Source organism: Tiliqua scincoides, chromosome 2 (assembly GCF_035046505.1).
Source record: "Tiliqua scincoides isolate rTilSci1 chromosome 2, rTilSci1.hap2, whole genome shotgun sequence".
NCBI lineage: Eukaryota > Metazoa > Chordata > Lepidosauria > Squamata > Scincidae > Tiliqua > Tiliqua scincoides.
Genome location: NC_089822.1, coordinates 194435533 through 194459167, shown reverse-complemented (window position 1 = coordinate 194459167; position 23635 = coordinate 194435533). Strand labels below are relative to the sequence as shown.

At 45.8% G+C, this 23635-nt stretch overlaps 1 protein-coding gene across 1 annotated transcript in view; it reads left to right on the top strand.

The window, feature by feature from the left end:
- The first annotated feature begins 535 nt into the window (after positions 1 to 535).
- Positions 536 to 23635, top strand: part of SPARC (secreted protein acidic and cysteine rich) — a 30136-nt gene continuing 7036 nt past the window's right edge. The window contains exons 1-5 of the mRNA XM_066616622.1: positions 536 to 711; positions 18555 to 18624; positions 20969 to 21019; positions 21633 to 21714; positions 22492 to 22613. Coding sequence (XP_066472719.1) covers positions 18568 to 18624; positions 20969 to 21019; positions 21633 to 21714; positions 22492 to 22613 — 312 coding nt within the window. The 5' untranslated portion in view covers positions 536 to 711; positions 18555 to 18567. The remainder of the gene's footprint in view (positions 712 to 18554; positions 18625 to 20968; positions 21020 to 21632; positions 21715 to 22491; positions 22614 to 23635) is intronic.

Genomic DNA, 23635 nt, shown 5'->3' with positions numbered 1-23635 from the left:
CACAGTGTCAAAGAGATGATATGGCCCTCCTGCCAAAAAGTTTGGACACCCCTGGTCTAGATGCTGCTGGGCTTGACAGCTGGAGGGTCATAAGAAAAACCCAACTGGATCAGGCCAAAAGCTAGAATGTCTCCTGTCCTCAATGGCAGTGGGCAGCCTTTGCAATAACTGAGGCCTGATCCAGCAGGGCTTTTCTTATGTTCTTATGATCCTCCAGTTCCCTTCTACATCAAAATACAAACTGCCTCCATACCTGCAAGAAAACTCTTAATCTGTATAAGAGAAGAGCAGCACAAAGCTGGTCAACCTTGTGGGGAAACCCAACAGCCTCACTGAGAAACGGAACCCACCACAACTATGGCAAGCCATTCCATTCTGTAGAGATAGTCTAAAAAGGCTCAGGAGTTTTTTTCCTTTGCCATGACTTGATTGCTCTGGCCTATCATTTCGCTTTTGGCAGTGGCTTCAGAATAAATTTTAGGAGAAAGGAGGACAGTGCAGGGAGGGGGCACAGAAGGGAAAGCCAGCCCACTTTAGTCAGAGAGGGAAAAAAAATTGGAAAATAGAGGAGGAGAAAGAAAGTCAGCCAAAGAGAAATACAGCCCAGCACCCCCTGAACGGTTTCCTGTTGCCTTCTCTGAAGACATTTAGATTCCTTCAGACCCTTGAGAGAGGCTGAAGTTTTCTCAGCTCTGCTGCCCTGTCCCTGAGGTATGGCATTAAATCCTTCTTTTCCATTCTTGCCTTTCAGTGATTTCTCATTCCTCAGATTCCTCCTTTTACTGCTAAAGCAACAAGGCATCTTTTGCAAAAGATCTTAGAAGAGGCACCCGAATGATAAAACTAGCAGAATCAAAGGGCAGCGCTGTTGATATGTGGGAATATTCTGGATGCTGTCCCTTTGCACTGTCCTGCAAATGTCGCTTGCTCTGTCCGATGGTGTTGCTGCAGGCTCATTGCCCTAAAGCTACTTTTCTGAAATAGCTGGCGCATGTTCACTGCCTTGGTATTAGGACATTCAGATGGTGCTGCTTATTTTCAGGTCCTCTGCTCACTGTGTATGTGCATTTGTTTGTCTGGAAGAGGCTGTTGCTCTTTTCAAGCACGTTGTTACTCTGAAGATGACAATTAATTCTTTCTAATTAATTAGGTTTGGCACATGGCGTACACCCTGACATTGGGCACCTCAGGGCACAGTATTCCTCAGGAACCAACACTTGCCAGCAGCACTTTGGTCTCAGCATAGTCGACCAATGATATTTTTCTTTCTAATAGAAATATTAATTTGAAAAAGTAACTGCTCTACTCTCTTCCTTTGTCCTGTCCTTATTTTGCAAACTGTTTTACTCTGAAAGTTTGACAACATGGCAGAGAATCTATTTCCACTAGACTATATTGTTCACTTATTACAAATTAAGAGTAGATGTTCATATTACCGATCCCTGTTGAAAACAACAACCTTGGCTGCGATCCCAGGCGCAATTACTAGGGAGTAAGGTCCATGGAAATCAGTGGGATTTCCATGCACAAAATTGCCATGTTTATTGCCTTTAAACATAGCAGTTTCCCCCCCCCCCACTCCTAACGTAGGGCGCTGTTCAATTGCCCCCTCCCCAATCTCGGAAGAATATTATATTTTCAAAAGCCTTGCCAAGGAGAAGACAGTGAATTTCAAAATTCAGGGTGAACATTGAGTGCCAGAACTTTAATCTGGCACTAGGAAGAAAAAAGGAAAAAAGTTTCATTGCTCTTTGACTTCTCTGTTCTCCTCAAATGACAAATCCAAAATGCAATCAATTGTTAGTGGTGGTGAAACTGAAGGGTCATATTTTATCTGTTGTTTTTTTAGGAATTTCAGTGACTGCACAGTTCCTGTGAAAGGGTTCAAACAAAGCCATTGTTTGCCACATAGGCAGAGGCAGGAGGTGGGGGGGGGGAGAGTGGAGAGATAGCAACTTTTCTAACTTTTGCCAAGCTCCGCCTCCTGGGAGAAACAAACCCACCTCTTCTTTTGTATGACTCTGCCACAATGGAATGTCGGCTCCCATGGAAACCCTTTCAGTGTCTTTGAGATCTAGGGCCTTTATGGCCTAAGCTGTGGCAAGGAAAGGATGTGTCCCATTGGAGAGTTTCATTTTTTTTGGGGGGGGGGGGAGCAGGAGGGGGACAAATGTAGATGTGAAAAAGTTCAAAGGTTTATTCTGAAAGACTTTTGGCTTGGTTCTGAATTGCCCCACAATGCTGCACTATGCATAAAAGGAATGAGAGAGAGAGAGAGAGAGAGAGAGAGTCTCTTGAGTTATCCCCCCCCCCATTCTATTCTTACTGACATCTCCCATTGTTGACCTTAGATACATTCTACACATTCTGCATTGCGAGGGTGATTTAATACCACGCGCAACTTTTTTTTAACATCAGTGTAAGATTCAGTTTTGCTCAATATCACTAAGTCTAGAGCTTAATTTGTTTCAGGGGTGACCAGGGCTCAGCCCCAGAAACTGTGTTCATACCCCAGGTTCAATCCTGAAATAGTAGTGAATTTAAAGATAAGCATCTCTGAGCATATACAAAGTGCCTTTGCCACAAACTACAGCCTGTCCCCTGCCACTCTGAATTAAGGACCCTGGCTTCTGGGCTTGCTTCCGACAGTTTCCTTTTCCTTTAGCTATCTGGATTAGAGCAACAGATCAGTCTCTTCCAAGCAGCTGTGGTTGAAATTGCATACTGAAAGAACTGCAATTAAGTACACAAAGATATTTATATTGGAGCTATTTATGTCTTGAACAAAGAACGATGATTACACAAACTTGCCTTTAATTATCCTTGACTGTGAAACAGGTATTTTAGTCCTTCTGCATAACTAAGAACATAACTGATATCTGTTTTGCAATCTGTGTGTGTGTGTGTGTGTGTGTGTGTGTGTGAGAGAGAGAGAGAGAGAGAGAGAGAGAGAGAGAGAGTTTCACAGGTGTGACCCATCTGGGCTTCCATCCAATCCAAATTTCCGGCCACTTTCCTCTTAGGACACAGTCCTGGGAGTTGACAAAATTACTGTTGAACAGCTGGGCTTGCTTATGTGGTGCCCCTGAATCCATAAAATGACATGACCAAAACGAGCTGGAAAAGTACAGTCAAAACAAGCATGACTTTCTATTTCTGGATAGATCAGGCCTTGTTCTCACTGAGCGGTAACTCTGTGTCTTGAGTTGTCTGCAGGTGGGGAGGCCCACAAATGTTCCTCCATGTGAACAAAAATCCTGCACGGAGGATGCTAGCATGTCAAGAGACATATTCTAGCCTAGTCTTTGCTCGGCATGCCACTTTTCTATGAGCAGGAAATGTTTTGTATGGAGGGGTGTTCGATTCCGTGAGTCTCAGGCTTAGCACTTGTAGACAGTCAAGGCAAGAGGACCTTGCTGACCAGAGAAACGAGGGGAAAGAGTCAGCCTGCTGCCTCTCCCACAAAAACCTGGCCAGCCTCACATAACCCACAAATCATAAGCAGACCCAACTACACTGGGCAGCGGGTCACCCCTCCCATTGGGATATGTGAGTCATCTCCCCAGAGGCTCCTAGGATGACACAGAGACCACTGGGCTAGTCTTTCATTTTCCAGTGGGGGCTTTCAGATGGAATCTTGTGCTCTTTTGGCCTTGCTTGTATGGACAAGAAGGCTGAGGCTGGCTGGATCAAAGTGCGAGACATGTCCCTTGCTGCTGCCAGTTACTCCTCCTGTTTGGAAATGGGAGATGGCTTCCCCAACCCAGCCTACAGATCAGGGTGGAACGGGGGGGGGGGCAGAAGGCATGACAGAGGCAGGAGGGCGTATCACCCAGCGTGGGCAACTTGCGTCAGATGCTATCCCTTCCAATAGCAGCCAGTATACCTCCTTCGTGGCCTTGTACTTACACCAGCTAAACAGCTGGCACAGGTCCAAGGAGATCCATAGGAGACCACGGTGTGGCAGAGTAGGGTAAGTAGGACTTTGCCCTACTTCCCTCTCCCATCGCATCATGGCAACCCCTCCCCCCCTGCAGGATACAGCACAAGCCTCCTTGGCAAGGCTTTATCAGTGGGGGATGGAAAAAGGATAGGATTGGGCTGGAAGATACTAAGTACAGACAAGTAGTTTTCTATTGACCTGGTTTATTCCCAGTCAGGGTTTAGTGTCCGGATACGTAAGCTCTGGTTACCAGTCTTCCATAGAACAGTCTGTTGTGTACACACATTTTTAATAATAATATCAGTAATCATGATGATTCCTGTGATCTGATTTGGTTTGAGAAGCTATTTTCTCAACGAGTTTGGAAAGAGTTTTGTTTGGGTAGCCAAGGAGTAGCAATAAACAGTGAGAGGAAATAATCTTGCTATGTTGCTACGATATCATACTGTCTCCTTTTCCTTCTCTGTCACTTGGAACTTGCTTGCTGCCTTTCTCTACCCTCACACAATGGCTATTTGGACAGACAGCATCCCACAGCATCATTCCTTCTTATAAAACCGTTGATGCAATGCTGAGGAATCAAAATTTGGGGTAGATTCTGAACAAGCTCTTCCTGAGGTAAAAGCAGGACTAAAACAAGGACAGTGCTCCAAAGCAGATCGCATGGGCCGGGTAGGCAGATCCAACTTTAGAGAGGTGAAACGGATCAGGAAAGGGAGCGCTTAACACACCTCGTTGCCTAAGATCACACAGCCCAGTGAGAACCTCAGTCACAGCATTTCCCAAGCTCTGCTCTGCACAATGCTGATGCAGCTGTGCAAATGGGGCATATGCTGTATCCTGCTGAGGAGGAGGGCAGTCGTGGAGGCCTCGGGGCTGCATCAGCTCTGGAAATTTGACTAGGATTGGGCTATAATGCAGCTACCCCTTCAGAAGTTGTTAGCACAGTGCTTATCCATGCACAACAACTGTGGCACAGTTGTTTCCAGAGAGAACATAAGAACAGCCCCACTGGATCAGGCCATAGGCCCATTTAGTCCAGCTTCCTGTATCTCACAGCGGCCCACCAAATGCCCCAGGGAGCACTCCTATTGGGCGGCCCCACCAGTGGAACATGTGTTCTGCTAGCACTGGCTGCTGCAAAATAGACATAAAGCACATCAAGGGCATCACACTGCTGGAGCACCATGACCCCAAGATCTCTTTCCTGGCTTGTCCAGCAAACCAAACAACAAGAGACCTCATCCTGGTGCATCTGGCATTCTGATATAGCCCATTTCTAAAATCAGGAGGTTGCACATACACATCACGGGAGCACACCAGATAACAAGAGACCTCATCCTGGAGAGAAAAGGGCCTGTAGCTCAGCAAGAACTCACCTGCTTCAAATTCAAATGGTCCTAGGTTTTGTCCCTGGCATCTTCCGGTAGGACTAGGAGAGAACCCTGAGAAGCTGCAGTCAGTCAATGTGAGCAGTACAGCCTTGGGTGGACCAATGGTCTGACTCTCCGTATAAATCAGCTTCATATGTTTAAAAAGCCTATAAGTGAGCATATCATGTGTGATTTGGTATGTAAGTGCATTTATATAGCATATAAGTGATGCAGTGAAATCAGTAGTCAGCAGCTGCCACCTCCAGGTCACTTTCCCCTCCTGCCATGCCAACCCAGAGATGATGGATTGTTGTGGAGGCTGCAAAAACAGAGGTGTAGGCAGGGGCTTTGGTCCACAATCCAATGCCTGCTTCTCCGGTGCTCTCTAGGTAAACTTGCTGAAGGTCTGGGCATTAAAGCCAAAGGCTTTAGGAAGGAGAAGCAACTTAACCAAAACTGCCCTGCCAGTCTCTTGCAGGGCACCAAGCTGAAACTTATTCAGGCTTCCTTGAAGCCTCTTTCATATATCAAGACATGGTCCTCCTCCTCCTCCTGCAAATATGCCAGCGCTAAAACCAGAAAGGGATGACAGAGGAGGGTACTGAACATTCAACTGTAAGGGAAAGAAATAAATTGAAGGGATGGAGTATAAACAAAAGTGGAACCATGCTATCATTTTAAGGCCAAGAAATGGATAGTAGTCTTCCCCGGGGGAAGGGAGAGAATGTGGGTTATACAATACAGAGGCAGCAAACAGTGGCAACCTCAGTGAAAATAGAATAGGGACTCTGTTAAGCAGAACGCAGGTACTGCAGGGAGAGGGACATGAAATATGCTGCCCAAGGAAAGGTAGCTGTTCCTGACACCTGCACCAAATGTTGCCCTAGGAATACACCAAAAGTAACACAAAAAGAGGATAAGATCCTTCTAGTTACTAGAAAGTCACTCCCTATTTTTAAAAAGGGTGCATATTATTATTAAGCCATTTCTGCCAAATGTTATATATGCACAAACGGGATCAAATGTATACATCTCTGGGCTGGGCAAAAATGGGTTAGTTTGCTGCTTTAAGGACTAGTGTATGCAAAAAAAAAAAAAAACGTTATGCTGTATGTGTGCTGGTATTACATGCATGCATGCATGCATGCATACATACTCTGAGCTGCCCTGGGACCTCCTGATGGGAAAGGAAAATGTGGGATATAAATATTTTGATTGATTGATTGATTACAGAGCAGCAAAGTATAGTTGGAGTCTGTTAAGAGAAAAGGTGATAGTCATGAAGGGCAAAAGTGCTGGGCAGGGATTTATTGGAAATGGCAGAAAAAATAGAGCATGAAGAGCTGTTGATGAGATTAGAGTAAGAGAATTTGGGTGTTGGAAGTGCACACCAGGGCTACTGCCGCTTACTGGGGAGAAGGAAAGCCTCTTAGAGCAGACTTGAAAATAATTCAGGGGTGGGCAGCCCAATCCTATCTAAATGCCCATGCAGTGATGCAGCAGGGCCGGTTCAGTCCATGCTGTATCCCTCAGAGGATTTTTGGCTTCTGGACATCTCCTTGGGTTAAGGGGAATTTAGTTAACTTGGACTTGTGCCAGCCTAATCACTGGTGCAAGTCTGTGTTGACTCGGGAATGCGGGCCATGTCTGAGGAAGAGGGTCAAGATTCGGCATGTGCTGTAGTCACTAATCTGTTCCTCACCTGGGCCTGATCTGCCCTCCTCCCTGCTCCATCACCGCCCCACTCCTCCCACATCTCCTCCATTGCATCTACCCTGCCCCGTCAGCCCCTTCTCCACCTCTCTCCAGCCTCCTGCATGGTGTTACCTACTCTTCTGTGGGTTTGCCAGTGTGTGAGAGGCCGCTCTGGCCTCTAGCACACATCGGCAGAGGCTGCTTTGCAGCTGCTGTTAAGCAGACACCACCAGCACAATGCTAGTTACGTCAGCAGGGGAGGGGGGGTACAACTGGGCCATTGAGGTCAGTGGCATCATTAGCTGGGTGTGGGGATGCGGACTGCACCAGGTAATGAACTTGGCGGGGAAGGTGACACCATTACTGGCAAAAATGGTAATATCTTGGTATTTTCCAATAATATCATGTTATATATCATTTGAAGTGCAATTTGATGCAGAATGCAATGAAACAAACCACATTGAAATCTCTTTAATCTATCAAACGTTATAGCCAAAAAACCAGAAGAGGAAATAACAACTGCCTCATGTAATAAAAAGTAGATTTTCCCAACTCAAAATTGAACAATGAGACTGATTGTTCCAAGAGCCAATGAGATGTTGTTATGACACAGCAGGGAACTAGAAAGGTGTTAGTATAAGTCAGCTCTCATTTCCATGGACCAGAGCTAATGGTGACTATTCATGGTAGCAAAGCCTTAAGTATAAGCCATATAATATGTTTAAAGTTATTGGATTTATAACAACATCTAATTTTAATTCAAAATATATGCCAAGTAGTCACCACTTTGGAGCAGGTACGTTTGTTACTGAGCCAATGGGTAGAAGACTGCCTGTACATTTTTCCTTATATGTTCATAGTTAAAAAGGATAGATATTTTTTTTTTCTTCAAATGAAAATGGAATATTCTTGAATGGGGTAAACCTGGGGTTATAGCCCTGGCCTTTTTCTTGCAAACCACTTTCATTTTATAAAGACCTCAGCATTGTGGAGAGACATTTTATAATCTGAAAAGTTCTTGATAGAGGATGAAAATGGTAAAAATCACAGTGATGTTGAAAAGTTAGCTCTTGGGCATGGCTACCACTGGTCTTTGGATGGAAGTCTGTTGAGACAGCACCTCAGCTCATGACAGCATATTGGGCCTGCTCCAAAAGGGTAAGGACCAGTGTCTGAAGACACACGAAGGCCGCACCTCATAAACCAAATGTATGCTTCTTCCTGTGAAGAAAAGGTTGTTGGAATGTACGTGGTCACAAGACATTGAGTGTCTGCACTTTTGCGGTGTGGCTGCAGCAGAATAATGATCATTCATTCATTGGAAGGGAATGGGAATGGACGCAGGATCACCAGGGCAGTGAATGCAGTAGCTTCAGGTACTTATACTTTATTTATTTATTTACATACTCAATTTCTACCCCATGTTATCTCCCCTGAGGGCATTCAAAGCAGCTTAAGCTTTGTTACAGTGGGCAATAGAAAACCCTTTCGCCAAAGAATGGACGTAGGCTGTTGAAACAGATGCAGACAGTATACAAATCATTGTAACAAAATGTGCAATTAGCAGTGGTGCTTGCAGCTCCTGATCTTAGACACTGGCAGCTTGGTCTTCTAATGAACGATCAGATCACTGCCAGTCTCGCAGGAACATGTACATCCATTGTGTGGCACGCAGGACCTGGTTAGAGATGTAAATGTTACTGAGCCATTGGGGAACAGTGATCATGCTGCAATCCATTTTGACATGCACGTTGGGGGAAGAATACCAGGCAAATCTCTAACAAAAACCCTTGACTTCCGACGGGTGGACTTCCCTCAAATGAGGAGGCTGGTTAGAAGGAGGTTGAAAGGGAGGATAAAAAGAGTCCAATCTCTCCAGAGTGCATGGAGGCTGCTTAAAACAACAGTAATAGAGGCCCAGCAGAGGTGTATACCGCAAAGAAAGAAGGGTTCCACTAAATCCAGGAGGGTGCCCGCATGGCTAACCAGCCAAGTTAGAGAGGCTGTCAAGGGCAAGGAAGCTTCCTTCCGTAAATGGAAGTCTTGCCCTAATGAGGAGAATAAAAAGGAACATAAACTTTGGCAAAAGAAATGTAAGAAGGTGATACAGGAGGCCAAGCGAGACTATGAGGAACGCATGGCCAGCAACATTAAGGGGAATAATAAAAGCTTCTTCAAATATGTTAGAAGCAGGAAACCCACCAGAAAAGCGGTTGGCCCTCTGGATGGTGAGGGAGGGAAAGGGGAGATAAAAGGAGACTTAGAGATGGCAGAGAAATTAAATGAGTTCTTTGCATCTGTCTTCACGGCAGAAGACCTCGGGCAGATACCCCTGCCCAAACGGCCCCTCCTAACTGAGGAGTTAAGTCAGATAGAGGTTAAAAGAGAAGATGTTTCAGACCTCATTGATAAATTAAAGATCAATAAGTCACCGGGCCCTGATGGCATCCACCTAAGAGTTATTAAGGAATTGAAGAATGAAGTTGCAGACCTCTTGACTAAGGTATGCAACTTGTCCCTCAAAACGGCCACGGTGCCAGAAGATTGGAGGATAGCAAATGCCACACCTATCTTTAAAAAGGGAAAGAGGGGGGACCCGGGAAACTATAGGCCGGTCAGCCTAACATCCATACCGGGTAAGATGGTGGAATGCCTCATCAAAGATAGGATCTCAAAACATATAGACGAACAGGCCTTGCTGAGGAAGAGTCAGCATGGCTTCTGTAAGGGTAAGTCTTGCCTCACGAACCTTATAGAATTCTTTGAAAAGGTCAACAGGCGTGTGGATGTGGGAGAACCCGTGGACATTATCTATCTGGACTTTCAGAAGGCGTTCGACACGGTCCCTCACCAAAGGCTACTGAAAAAACTCCACAGTCAGGGAATTAGAGGACAGGTCCTCTCGTGGATTGAGAACTGGTTGGAGGCCAGGAAGCAGAGAGTGGGTGTCAATGGGCAATTTTCACAATGGAGAGAGGTGAAAAGCAGTGTGCCCCAAGGATCTGTCCTGGGACCGGTGCTTTTCAACCTCTTCATAAATGACCTGGTGACAGGATTGAGCAGTGAAGTGGCCAAGTTTGCAGATGACACCAAACTTTTCCGAGTGGTGAAGACCAGAAGTGATTGTGAGGAGCTCCAGAAAGATCTCTCCAGACTGGCAGAATGGGCAGCAAAATGGCAGATGCGCTTCAATGTCAGTAATTGTAAAGTCATGCACATTGGGGCAAAAAATCAAAACTTTAGATATAGGCTGATGGGTTCTGAGCTGTCTGTGACAGATCAGGAGAGAGATCTTGGGGTGGTGGCGGACAGGTCGATGAAAGTGTCGACCCAATGTGCGGTGGCAGTGAAGAAGGCCAATTCTATGCTTGGGATCATTAGGAAGGGTATTGAGAACAAAACGGCTAATATTATAATGCCGTTGTACAAATCTATGGTAAGGCCACACCTGGAGTATTGTGTCCAGTTCTGGTCGCCACATCTCAAAAAAGACATAGTGGAAATGGAAAAGGTGCAAAAGAGAGCGACTAAGATGATTACGGGGCTGGGGCACTTTCCTTATGAGGAAAGGCTATGGCGTTTGGGCCTCTTCAGCCTAGAAAAGAGACGCCTAAGGGGGGACATGATTGAGACATACAAAATTATGCAGGGGATGGACAGAATGGATAGGGAGATGCTCTTTACACTCTCACATAATACCAGAACCAGGGGACATCCACTAAAATTGAGTGTTGGGCGGGTTAGGACAGACAAAAGAAAATATTTCTTTACTCAGCGTGTGGTTGGTCTGTGGAACTCCTTGCCACAGGATGTGGTGCTGGTGTCTAGCCTAGATGCCTTTAAAAGGGAATTGGACAAGTTTCTGGAGAAAAAATCCATTACGGGGTACAAGCCATGATGTGTATGCGCAACCTCCTGATTTTAGAAATGGGTTATGTCAGAATGCCAGATGCAAGGGAGGGCACCAGGATGAGGTCTCTTGTTATCTGGTGTGCTCCCTGGGGCATTTGGTGGGCCACTGTGAGATACAGGAAGCTGGACTAGATGGGCCTATGGCCTGATCCAGTGGGGCTGTTCTTGTGTTCTTATGTTCATTCACAACCTCACCAGTCTACTGGATACCGTATTGGATACGCTATCACACAAAATTCCCAGATTTGGGGGGAGGGGTAGCAAATTTGTTCTTGACTCCAAGGAAGTGTGAAGTGCTTTTCTTTCTCAAGAATAAACAGCCTTTTCCTCTACACAATGCAGAGAAAAATCATCCTAATTAAAACAACAGATAGGATCCTTATCAGTGATCTCCACCATTTTCTGGACCAGACACTTCAGCATACCTGATAAGCCCTACCTGAAGCTGAGCACTGAAGCTGGTTCTTCCATTGTTCAGATTGGGAAAGTATTGGTCTTGCCACCGAAAGATTGTTGGAAGTTATTCCTTTAGGGAACTAACCTATAGACAAGCAGAGTCTATGCTGTGCTCCATTCTATCCAAGTGAAACTGAAGAAGCTGTGACTAGAAAAGTGGGTTAGATTAGGATATGTACTATTTCAAATACACGGATCCACTTTGCAGGTTCCAGGTCTGAGCCTTGGCAGAGAAAAACACACTGAGCCCATGTCAGCCCTGGCTCAGCTGAAGGCCCAGACAGTATGTCTCCCAGGTACCTGTGACATGGCTGTGAAGCCAAGTGCTCACTCAAAGAGAGTCACACCATAGATTTGACAACTGTTTCATTGCACAGTACCCAGGGCCCTCCTGGAAGGCATCAGAGCAACTCCTCTTGAAAACAAGCTTGTTATAATGAGACTTTTCTTTGCATTTTATTTTGAAAATAAGACTCATTTCCTGACTCCTGCAACAGACCTTTCTGTCAAGCTTGTTTGCTCAGAAAGTTTCTCCAGGTCCCTTCTACCTCCAAGCACAACAGTGACAGTTCTGAGAGTTTGCTGGCTTGTTGTCAAGATGGACAAAAACCGCAGTGCCGACTTCAGCTTTGAAACCTGGATGGGCCAAGGGATACTGCTGAGATCTTGGTCCAGCATGGAGCAAGGGGGTGTTGTTTTCAGAATGCACTCCCTGACACCCCTCTTGCAGCTGCTGAACCTCAGTGGCATTATCATATCTTGGACGCAAACGGAGCACGGAAGCAAGGCAAATAAGCCCTGAGAGGAAAAGCACAAGAAAAGTCCTTATAAATCAGGAATGAGGGAAACAGCCAGATTCAGCTGTACTTTTCCACCCCCAAAATGCCCTTTGAAAGGGGAAGAGCTGCTGACCTCAGCTTCAGGTCTTGGCAGCAATGGGGGATGCTTTCAGCAGCCTCCAGAGCAAATAAAGGAAAGAGGAAGGGACTTGGTGTACTGAACAGGAGGAGAAGAGGTGGGGGCAGGGGAAAGCGCTGTGGGTGCTAGACAGCAGCCAAGTCAATGGGAAATGGAGTCCCCATTCGATACCTGCCCACTGCTTCTCACCAGAAAGAGGCCATAGCACTGAACTGTCAGTCATGTCTATCATTGCCCTGGGGACCATGCTGCACAGTTTCCATGCAATCCTGATTCCCATCCATATGAGCGGCTATATTGCTTTGACCGTGCTACAGCTGTTCACACAAAAGCCTACCAAGCAAAAGCAAGGAGAAAATAGCACCATCCTGAGAAGTGTAGGAGCTGTGCCACAACCGTTTTCAGTATGTTTCGTATCAATGTGGGTACGGGGGTACAGCCTGCTATAAATTGAGTCTGAACTGGAAACTTCCCAAGCACCGACATTCATGCTGACAATTTCATTTCGTACTGCAACCTGCCATAGAAGTGCATTCCTACTAGATAGGAAATATATTGGAAGATGCCAAAATTTGGTATTTACGTGTTAATTTTATGGCAGTTGTTCAAGTTCAGCTGCAGATTTCAGCTTTAGATGAGTGACAGTGCAAGCCTATGCATATCTACTCAGAAGTAAGGTCCACTGCGTTTAATGGGGCTCACTCCCAGGAAGGTGTTGTAGGATTGCAGCCTGCAATTGCAATCCTATATACACTTTCCTTGGAGAAAACTGGATTGGACACAATGGAACCTACTTCTGAGTAGACGTGAATAGGCTTGTGCGGTAAGTGTAACAATTTTTTTTTTCTTTTTGATTTTCAACTTAAAATGTTTTGTCTTGAAAAAATCAAATTTGTTTTCTCTCAAACATCAGTTATTCCTTCCTTCCCCAAGATCGAGCTTGGAAACCTTGTGTGCAAGTTTGTGGCAGAAGCTGGTTGTGCAAAGCGCTTTGGTCAGTAACTGTTAAACTTTCTCCATTCCAAAAGCTGTTTTCCACTTCAGAGAAGCCATTTCCTTTCTCTTGAGTGCTAAGGAGTCAATTGTAGACTGCAGATCAGCAGTTCCCAAACTGTGTGTCTCAACATCCTGGGGTGTTGCGGGGCACTTGCTGGGGCATCATGGGCCAACGGTTGTCCCAGCAGGAATACTGCACACACAGTTCCAAACAGCTTGTGAAGGCTCAGCAAGGCTCCAGCATGTGAAAATCATGTACAGGGAAAAGCCGTCCCACCTACCCTGGGCTTCTTACCATTGTTTGCGGAGGCTTTTCAGGCCTTTGAACCTGAAAGTAACTGGCAATGACATTACCACCAGTCACTTCCAAGAGCCGTGTGCTGTGATTGCAGCACAGCTGCCTTGCAGGGCCCAACAGTTTGGGAACGGCTGCACAGGTGAACTTTCATTTGATGCTTTCAAACGAAAAAGCAAATGCACCTGAAGCCTGGAGAGGAGAGCCCAGCCTAACAGCTGAAAGAGCATTTGATTCACCAGGATGCACATCTGTCATTCCAGTTACAAAGCCAGGAAAAAGCTAGTCTTGCACTGCAGCTGAAGAATTTGATATCCACTTTGCTTTTATATGACATCTGTCTTCACCCTCAGGGCCCAATCTTATCCAACTTTCCAGTGACGGTGCAGTTGCAATGCAGCCTCGAGGTAAGGAAACAAATCAGTGGCGGATCTCCCCAGCCCTGCACCCTTGGATAAAGGTCTACAATTGCGCCCCTCCCGCGGCATGCCACCACCCTCCCCGCATGCTAATCTCACCTGGAGCAAAATGGAGCTTAGTGTGACTCCAGAATGCACTGGGGAAGCCCCTGGAGGCTTTCCTGCACTCTTAAACTGTGCTTCTGGCAAACCAGAAGCTGAGTTTCCAACTGTGTCAGGAGCCTCAGTTAGGCTTCCGCACGATCCTAGTGATGTGCAAGGCTTCACACCCGGGGCATTTGCCCCTTTCACTTAATGGCAGGTCCGCCACTGGAGCAAACATTCCCTTACCTTGAGCAAGCCTCTGTGACTGCTTCCCTGCTGCAGGATGCAGCACACTCCCCGTAGGTATGGCTGCATCAGTGCTGAAAGGTCGGATAGGATTGGTCCCTCATGGCACAATTCTAACCAGGTCTACTCAGAAGTAAGTCCTATTTTGTTCAATGGGGCTTATTCTCAAGAAAGTGTGGTTAGGATTGCAGCCTTAGGGCGCAATCCTAACCCCTTATGTCAGAGCTTTCCAGCACAGACATAAGGGCAATGCAGCTCTGAGGTAAGGGAACAAACATTCCCTTACTTTGAGGAGGCCTCCATGAGTGACACCCAACTGCAGGATGCACCACAAGTCCCATTGGCACCGCTATGCCAGTGCTGGAAAGCACTGGCATAAGGGGTTAGGATTGCACCCTTAGTTATATAAACCTGCTGCCGCCAGCAGGGAGGGTTGTTTCTGAATGCTCATCTAGTTCTTCCCTACACACGTTTTGCAGTCTTATGAATATTATATCTCTTTTTTCATGAATTTCCCTTTCTTTGTTAAAAGGAGGAAATAATTAATGAGCAATAGATGCTATCAGAACAATTGCAGATGGATTTGACTATTATCTTGGACAAAAGCAATTCCTTGGCATTGGGTTTATCCTATCAGTAAGTGGGTTTTCAGATCGCAAAGGCAGACTCAAATGTGCCATTTCACAAGCCACACACACAGTTTCTTGCCCATACTAGACATAACAGACATTCCTTCTTCCTCCCAGCTCATACCGTCTTACAGAGGAATTCAAGTTTTACAGGATGTGATGGGGAGGAGACAGGCCTTAGTCTTGCTTTGGGTTCACATAAAAGCATAGTCAGGAACATTAATTATTTCACCATCTCTGCAGTCTTCCCAGTGGTGAACAGGTCAAGAGGTGAAGTTTCACTGTACTTGAGATTAGAGGACTGTAGAGGGCTGCACATTTGCAGCTGCTGCTAGATACCAGACTGTAGATAAGCAAAGAATTTCAATCACGCAGGACTTCCTTAGTTTGTTTTCCAAGGCTTGTTGGCAAGTGCTTCATTGGGTAAGGATAGGTAAGCCTGAATACTATCACAGTTCTATCATAGCAGCTAAGAGATGTTGGACATTAACATCATGTGGGTAACAGGAAAGACAAATAACTCACCCTTCCTCTTCTTAGCACTTGTTCATAATGCCTGAACTTTTTCATCTTCTAAGATGGTCTGTTGCACATGTTTCTGAGGTGAGGACAGTTGTTATATCTGATCACAGGAAATATGCAAAACTACACTCTACCCTGGAGAAAATGGGGGATGGCCAAGAATCGAAAATCAATAATCCCCCCCAACATTATATAACTCTTAGATATAATAAGACTGCTCTAGTGGGATCAGGTCAAGATTCATCAATTTGCCTTCATGTTTTTATGTCTGCCATTAGGTCTCTGACAATACAAGCCCATGCATATCTACTTGGAAGTAAGTTCCATTGTGTCCAATGGCGCTTACTTCCAGGAAAGTATGTATAGGATTGCAGCCTGAATTATGTATTTGTGAGCTGTAAAATGGCAAACTCACGGAAACCATAACAAGAGCAGAACCTTTAAGGTGCTGTATCAGTTTTGCTCTTCCAAATGTAACGTATATGGGTAAATGTTTACCCATATGTGACTTCCTGCTGGTTTGCCTACGAATTGGTTCTTATTTGTTAATCCCCTTATTAATCAACGACCAGAAATCAAGGACAGGTATTGCGTTGCAGAGAAGAAGATAAGGTAATATGTTTCCATCTCCACACATTTTACACCAGAGATTCATGGTGGGAAGACAAAGTATGAAATACAAAATAACCATACCTCCTTCATAGACACAACTTTCTTATACTTGTAACCCATACCTTCTTCGTTGCCAGCAGTTAATGCACTATCCAATGCAAATGCATCTGGACACCTGGGTCCCTCATTCCCGTGCACCCTTCTTGTTCAGCTTTTGGAATATCTTGCAAGCACAAACAGCACTGTTCTTTTTATACTCTCCTGGCAGCTCTTCCTACCACTGAAAATGTTATAACTAATACTTTCTGCCTTGTCCAATCCAGAGCTCTTACCGTCAGTCCTCTGCCGATGCTGAGTGCTGCAAACGCGACGTTAGGCCTGTCTGCAGCCCTCAGCGCCGGTCCAGCACTGGCGCTAGCTGCTGCTGCTCCGCCACTCCATGGCCGCCAAACTGCCAGGTGGTGGAGAGGTAGGTGGGGGTGTTCAGGGAGGCGGGGAGGAGGCGTTCTTGGGTGTGGGAGGCAGGGGGAGGGCAGGGAGAGGGTGGGGAGGAGATGTGCCGGGGAGGGAGCAGGATGGGAGAGAGGCGGGACTGGAGGAGCTCTGCTGCTCCGCATCCAGAGCTTCCACGTCCATGAGCCTCCCAACATGGGGGCTCTTGATTCTACAGCAGCCCAAGGATTGCCACAGAATTGAGTCGCCCCATTGTGGGGCTACTTGCCTTACCTGGAGGAAGAGAACGAATGTTTGCTTCTCTCAAGGAGCCGGCGGCGGCAGCCCTGTTGCGCACAGGATGCCACAGCAGCCGTTTCATTGCCACGGCAGTCCCGGCACAGCGGGCAGGTCAGGATTAGGCTGTAAGTCAGTAGATACTGAGTTGAAGGATTTCTCAAAGGAGAGTGCGGACATTCTCAATTTCACCAAAGTGAAAGACTCTGGAGGCAAGGATGCTTCTCTTTAATCTTGTGGAAACATTTTTTTTTCCTTCCAAGATAGTGTGGCTATCTGTAAAACTCTCTGAGGACTTTACAGGTCTTTCTGAAACCCCAAAGTGATAGAAATTGATATCAGCAAAGAGACTTGTGACAATGTGATGGACAAATATGGCATACGCGTTTGTGTACTCAAGTCCACTTTATCAAATGCACAAAGTGCTCTTTTCATGTGTTATATTTATGGGTTTATTTTCTTTGCTATGGAGAAACATGGGGACGGGGAAATTAAAAACATAATGTAAACTGTGGGATCAAAGGATCTACTGAATGAAAGGGGTAAAGTGTTACCAGTTGTATGTACAGTGATAATTCACAATAGCTGAACAAGGTAAAGTCAGCCATACAAAAATATTTGCATTAGCTGATATTACGTACATGGTTATTGATTGTATTGATATTGTTATTTCTATAAGGCAGGGGTCTCCAAACCTGGGCCTGGGGGCCAAATGTGGCCCGCAGTAAGCCTCTATCTGGCCCGTGGCCAGGCTCTAGTCCCCTGAGAGCCTCTGGCACAGTTGATCAAACACAACTGGGGCTGTGCTTGTGGGTTGGGCGAATGGGGGTCCATTTAAGTGTGTGTTTTATTTGTGTAGTGTGTGTTGGTGCTTGGAGAAATCCTGGAAATTTGAGCCCACTCATTCATTTATCCATTCATCTAAGTTCCATCTCCAATGTATTTATTTAAATACACCGTGCCAGATACTTGATGTGGCCCTTTGGGTGAAAAGTTTAGAGACCCCTCTTAAGGTACAGTTTGGGCTGCAAGGTCTTATCCTGGAGATGGTGCCTATGCCATCACATGCACAAAGCTACTGAGCGCCTACAGCTGCTTCTTCTTTGTCTGCTTGCTATGAGTCAACACTAAGGTCTTGCTGGCCACGGCAGGCCAATGGAAAAGGACTGGTGAAGGAACAGGATAGACATAGACGGGATAGACAGTCTGCAGCATGATCCAAAAGGCTACTGAAGTCACAGAGACTTTAGGGTCAAAGCACATGTTAGTAAGGTAAAAAGTCATGCTTTCAGCCAGAAGCTTTTTTTTTTTTTTTTGTAAAAAACTGCTGACTGGGGCAGGAGGGAGGGATCAGGACCATGGTACACAGGGAGAGGAGGTTAACCCCCATATGCCATTTTCCTGCCCCAAATCACCCCCTGCAAATAGCTGCTTTGGCTGCAAATTACTACTTCAGGAAGGATATTCGGTAGGAATAGATCTCCCCCCCCCCCCATATGATCCCCTAAACAATCAGTGGCAGTTCTTAAAGGACAGGAGGTGCTTCCAGTTGGAAGAAAGTCCTTGACCATGAGTTCCATCTAACATGTGGTTTGACCCTCGCTTGCTGACTCTCAGGCAATCACATCCATCAGATTGTCCATAAGACTATAGAATACCATACATTGCAAAACAGAATTTCTTAATATGTAACTCAAACTCTTGATCTTTTTTCTTTACATGCAGGCTTTGTAGAAAGATGCGGGCTTGGATTTTCTTCCTCCTCTGCCTGGCAGGCAAGACCCTGGCAGCACCGGTGAGTTATTACTTAATCCTCAACATTTATCTTCCTTAGAGCAGATCTCTCCTGCCCCCAGGGTTTCACTGGCTAGCTCATGAGAGGGTAGTAGTTTCAGGCCCAAATGCACCATAAGGTTGCCAGATTTTGACTCACAGCAGTGCTCCTGAACCTTTCCCCCTCTCCATCTTTGTGTCAGGAAAAGAGTCATCTCTTGAATTTGTACCTATCATGCAGTTGTTCACAGCAGTCCAGCCGGGAACTGAAGGCAGACGTGTGTCGCCAGTCTAACTTCCCTGTCTGCAGCTAGTTTGGTCTCACTATGCCTTGCCCTCAGCTTCCTGCATCCTCCATCTGCCCTTCCAGTGGCCTCCACCTCTCCAGGCTGGGCTGGGAAAGACCCTGATCTGAAACTCTGGAGAGCCCATTACTAGTCAGTGAGGACACTACTGAGTAGATGGACCAACGGTCTGACTCAGCACTTTGCACTCAATTAGTAGCAACACTTTTTGTACAGTGTTGAAATACTGAAAGAGTGGCAGTAATCAGGGATCCATTTTACAAACAAAAACCATACAGGAAGGTTACAAGAAAGCCTCTTTCTTACACACACACACACACACACACACACACACACACACACCACTCCCTGCATGCTGTTTTGAAGCCTCTGCACAAATCATGCCTCAGGGATAGGAGTGCTGTAACAGCTTTTGAAAGTGCTGGTTGGGTGGTGCCCAAGTTAGCACACAGCAGGAATTCATGAATCTTAACTCTTTGCATTCTGAAGCAAGTCACTTTAAAGATGGACAATCCAATCCTCTGCATGGTTTCTTGGAAGTGAGTCCCACTGTGTTCAGTGGGGCTTCTTCCCACATAGGTGTGCATAAGGTTGCAACTTGAGGATCAATTCACACGTGCAAAAAAGGTTTTTGCATGATATTTGGTCATATCATATCTGGCAGTTATGTTTCGGAAACATATGTTCCGGCAGCGTAACATGCTTTCCAGTTGTTGCAAATGCAACAACACTGGAGAGCGCAGCCCGACTGCCACCAGAAGCATCAAGTTGCTGGGTCCATACAATGACAGACCAGGGATGACTGCCGCTGTGGGTAAGGACATGTAGAGATTCAGAGGGAGATGGGGAGGGGTGGAATGGGGTTGGGTAGGCGGAATGGGGAGGAACTGGGGTGTGAAGGAGGGCAGATTGAGCCCAGGATTTGGGTGGGTTCTGTGGCAGTGGTAACTGCCAAATCTGAATCCCCCTCCCAAGCCTGATCCACCTTCATGGGTCAATGCCAACTTGTGTCAGCAGTATCACTGGCACAGGTCTGAGTTGACCCACTGGGCCAAGTAGGGGTTTACCCCTGAGGAAGGGAGCAAATGTTCCCTTACCCCGATAAGGCCTTCCAAGGCTGAAACTTCCCTGCAAGCTTCAGTGGACAGCGCTACATCGCCACATGGGGAGTTGGGTAGGATTGGGTTGGCCGACACACACCGCTGCAGAATGAACCCGTGTGGCCCCACTTGTTCCTCTACGCCTGCTCTGAAAGAATATCATATGCGAAGTGGCCCTTATCTATGCCATTCCAGGCAGGTCATACTAGAAATGAACCAATGCAGCAGTAGGATGTAAACATTGAGGAGCTTGCAATAGGCCTCCAACAGTACAATCCTGCACATATCTACTTAAGAGTAAGTCCCATTGAGTTCAATGGCATTGGATTGCAGTCCAAGCCTGGTAATTGTTTTTTTTATAGCATCTGAGTTTCCACTTGGTTTCTTATAGCAGCTCCAAGCCTTCAGTAGCCCAAAAATCAACAGATGCAGCAGCTCTATAGTTGTTCACTTTTGTTACCTAGTAGAGGCTCTATCCCTTTAGCCACAGAAAGAAATTCAGCACAGTTATGATTGTTTTTCAACTTCTCAGTCTTGTCTTAATGTTAATTGCGTAGCCCTTGAAGCGTTTTATGGAAAAGCAGTTGATACATTTAATAAACAGGTGCAGGCTTCTTCATTACCATGTAAGGAAAAAAAGTCATTGTTGAATTTCTGCCTGTCAAGCCAGTTTTGTACAGCACAGGGCCACCCAGGTGTGCTACATGCAAAAACTGTTGTCACAAGGTACTGAGTGACGTGCTTTGGGGCAAGTTCATGGCCCATCATTTCCATCCAGAAGGGAGGGAAGCTCCAAGTGGTTACATTTCTGTTGTCCTAGCAGAAATAAGCTTTATGTCTGCATGTATGTAATAGCAATAGTAATATAGTTTGTGGTTTACACATGAACATCAAGAGAGAATGGAGAGAGCAGAGAGTGCTAGAAGCATCCACACCTGACTTCCTTATTTTTTCCTTGTAGCAAGATGCGCTGCCAGATGAGATGGAAGTCATAGAGGATCCTACACCAGAGGTATGAAGTCACACAACCTGAGTATTCCTTTTCCTTTCTGTTTATGCTTTGTGAGGTTGCTTCACTTTCTGGGCATGCAATACAGCTGGTCCAGAAGCCAGATCTCCACTTCCTAAGATCTATCCTTTCAGCAGCCTGATTACAAGTTCAGAATCTGTGCACAACTGGCTCATGTACACTTGGAACAATCAGGATCTGGGACACCTGTGTCCACATTGTCGACCCATTTTCCTGGCTGTAGCCTTTTCACCTCAACACCATACACTTGCAAGGAGCCCAGGCAGCAACTGAGAACACCCTTGTGGAAGCAATGACATGGCTTCCCATAGAACAAGAGGGAGTGGCAAAGGTAATCTTAGCCCAGAGCAGCAAGTACCAGTAGCCTAAGCTGGCTCTGCTTTTATGACAAGAAATGAGATCAAGTAATTAGTCACCGTTGCCACTGAATTTAGCATTGCCATGTAGAAAACTACAATGTTTTCCTGATGCTCAGCTTCATAGACATAGCAAGGTTGTGTTTCTTTCAATGGTTGTTTTTAATCTGTATGGGACTCAAGGAGTCTAAGTCAGAGCACAGCTCATTCCAGATTCCTCATTCCATCTGTCTTCCCAGGAGCCCGTGGGAATCAACCCAGTTCAGGTGGAGATTGGAGAGTTTGAAGAGCCTGTTGCAGATGTGGAGGTTGTTGCTGAAAGTAAGTTACTTTGAAATAAACATACATTAAACTGCTGCTCAGCACTTCATATGCATGTTTATATGAACACATATAAAATTTTTGTTTTGCACACTTGTAAAAAGGATAGGATAGTTTTAACAGCAAGGGGAAATGTCACTTGTTTAATGGACTAAGGGGGCAGTGAGGACATGCTTCCTCTGAGGCCAGTTTGCTTCACGCACTTCCCCCGTGAATTTTTGATATCAAGTTTGGTAATCAGGTTTGCCAACTGAAGGAAAAGATTAAGGGCGCAATCCTAACCCACTTTCCATTACTGACATAAGGTCAATGCAGGTTCTAGGTAAGAAAACAAACATTCCCTTACTTTGAGGAGGCCTCCGTGAGTGTCTCCCAACTGCAGGATGCGGCACACGTCCCATTGGCACAGCTGTGCCAGTACCGGAAAGTGGGTTAGGATTTGGGCCTTAGTAGACAATTCTATGACATTACCACATAGCAATAAGTCACTGCTGTAGAAGAAGGGGATTCAGCCACTTACAACATGAATAGTCAAATATTAGTTAAGGAGTTCTGCCCCAGCCAATGACGAAGGTAAGCTATTAGAATTCACTTACTCCATAAACATTCTGGTTAGCCTACATTTGATGAGCCAAGCAAACATTGAGCTGGACAGCTCAGACACAGCTGTTGATGCAAAGGCTGAGTCCACCTCTCCATGACTGATGCTCCAGGCTTTTATGAAGCATCTCTAACACTTCTTTGGCTTCTAATGTTTTCTTTTCTGATCTTGCCCAGACCCCTGCCAGAACCATCACTGCAAGCATGGCAAAGTGTGTGAAGTGGATGACAACAACACCCCTATGTGCGTGTGCCAGGATCCCTCCAGCTGCCCTGCCAGCACCGCAGTGTTTGAGAAGGTGAGCAGCAACTGAAAGGATGAAGATGACTGAAGTCAGCTGAAATGATGATTCCTTATAGACCCATTTATGTGTTAGAGGGTGATGTAATCTGGAGCTTGCTCACAGTAATGGCTGCAACTTGTGACCCCCTGGTTAGAGTGGATCCTGTGGTTATGGACCAGACTGACAATGCCTGCATTAGGAGGGGAGTGTTGCATGTTCTGTATGTAACCACATGATCCACCTGTCTGGGTGAAGGGAACCGCAGATGTTACTGGGAAAGACATGGAACAACTGTGGGATACTTCTGGAAGTTTGGCACTTCTGGAAAAATACAAACCTGGCCTCAGTCGTAGGTTTAAAGATCGTTCAGCTTGAAAATGTCCAAGAAGCAAGGCTTTGGTGTGGGAAGTTGTTGTTTTGTTGCCCAAGGAAGAAGACAAGGTTCTTAGATGTCTGAGCCCAGCACTTGTTCCCTTGAAATCTGCCCAGCCTGCATTCCCTATGTTTTTGAGAGCTGTGATAAACAGATCACTGGAGGAGAATGCTGAAGGAGACAGGGCTTCATCTGCTTCTAAAAAGGACCCCTGTAGATTAGCTGATTTAATAACTATGGGCTGATGCCTTTCCTGGGTCAGGTGATCAAAGAGGCAGCGGTAATGCAGCTCTAGAACCTCTTAGTTCAGGTAGATCTGCCCTAGTCAATGATCTGCTAGAGATGGACAGGGAAAGAATAACTCTGCTTATTCTACTGGATAGAAGCTTTTGATTCAATTGACCTTAAAATTTTCTTCTGCGTGAGATAGGTGAAATTGGTGAATATAATATATGTATATTCTGGGAGAAATCTAAGAGAATGGGAGAAATCATTTATCTGTTTGGAGTGCATCATCATCAATGTATTGATGACACCCAGCTCTATTTTTCATTTGATGGAAATGAAAAATAGAGCTGGGTGTCATCAATACATTGATGATCTGGGAGCAGAAGTTTAATCCCTGAATAAATGCCCAAAGCCAGTGGTTCCCAAACTTTTTGAT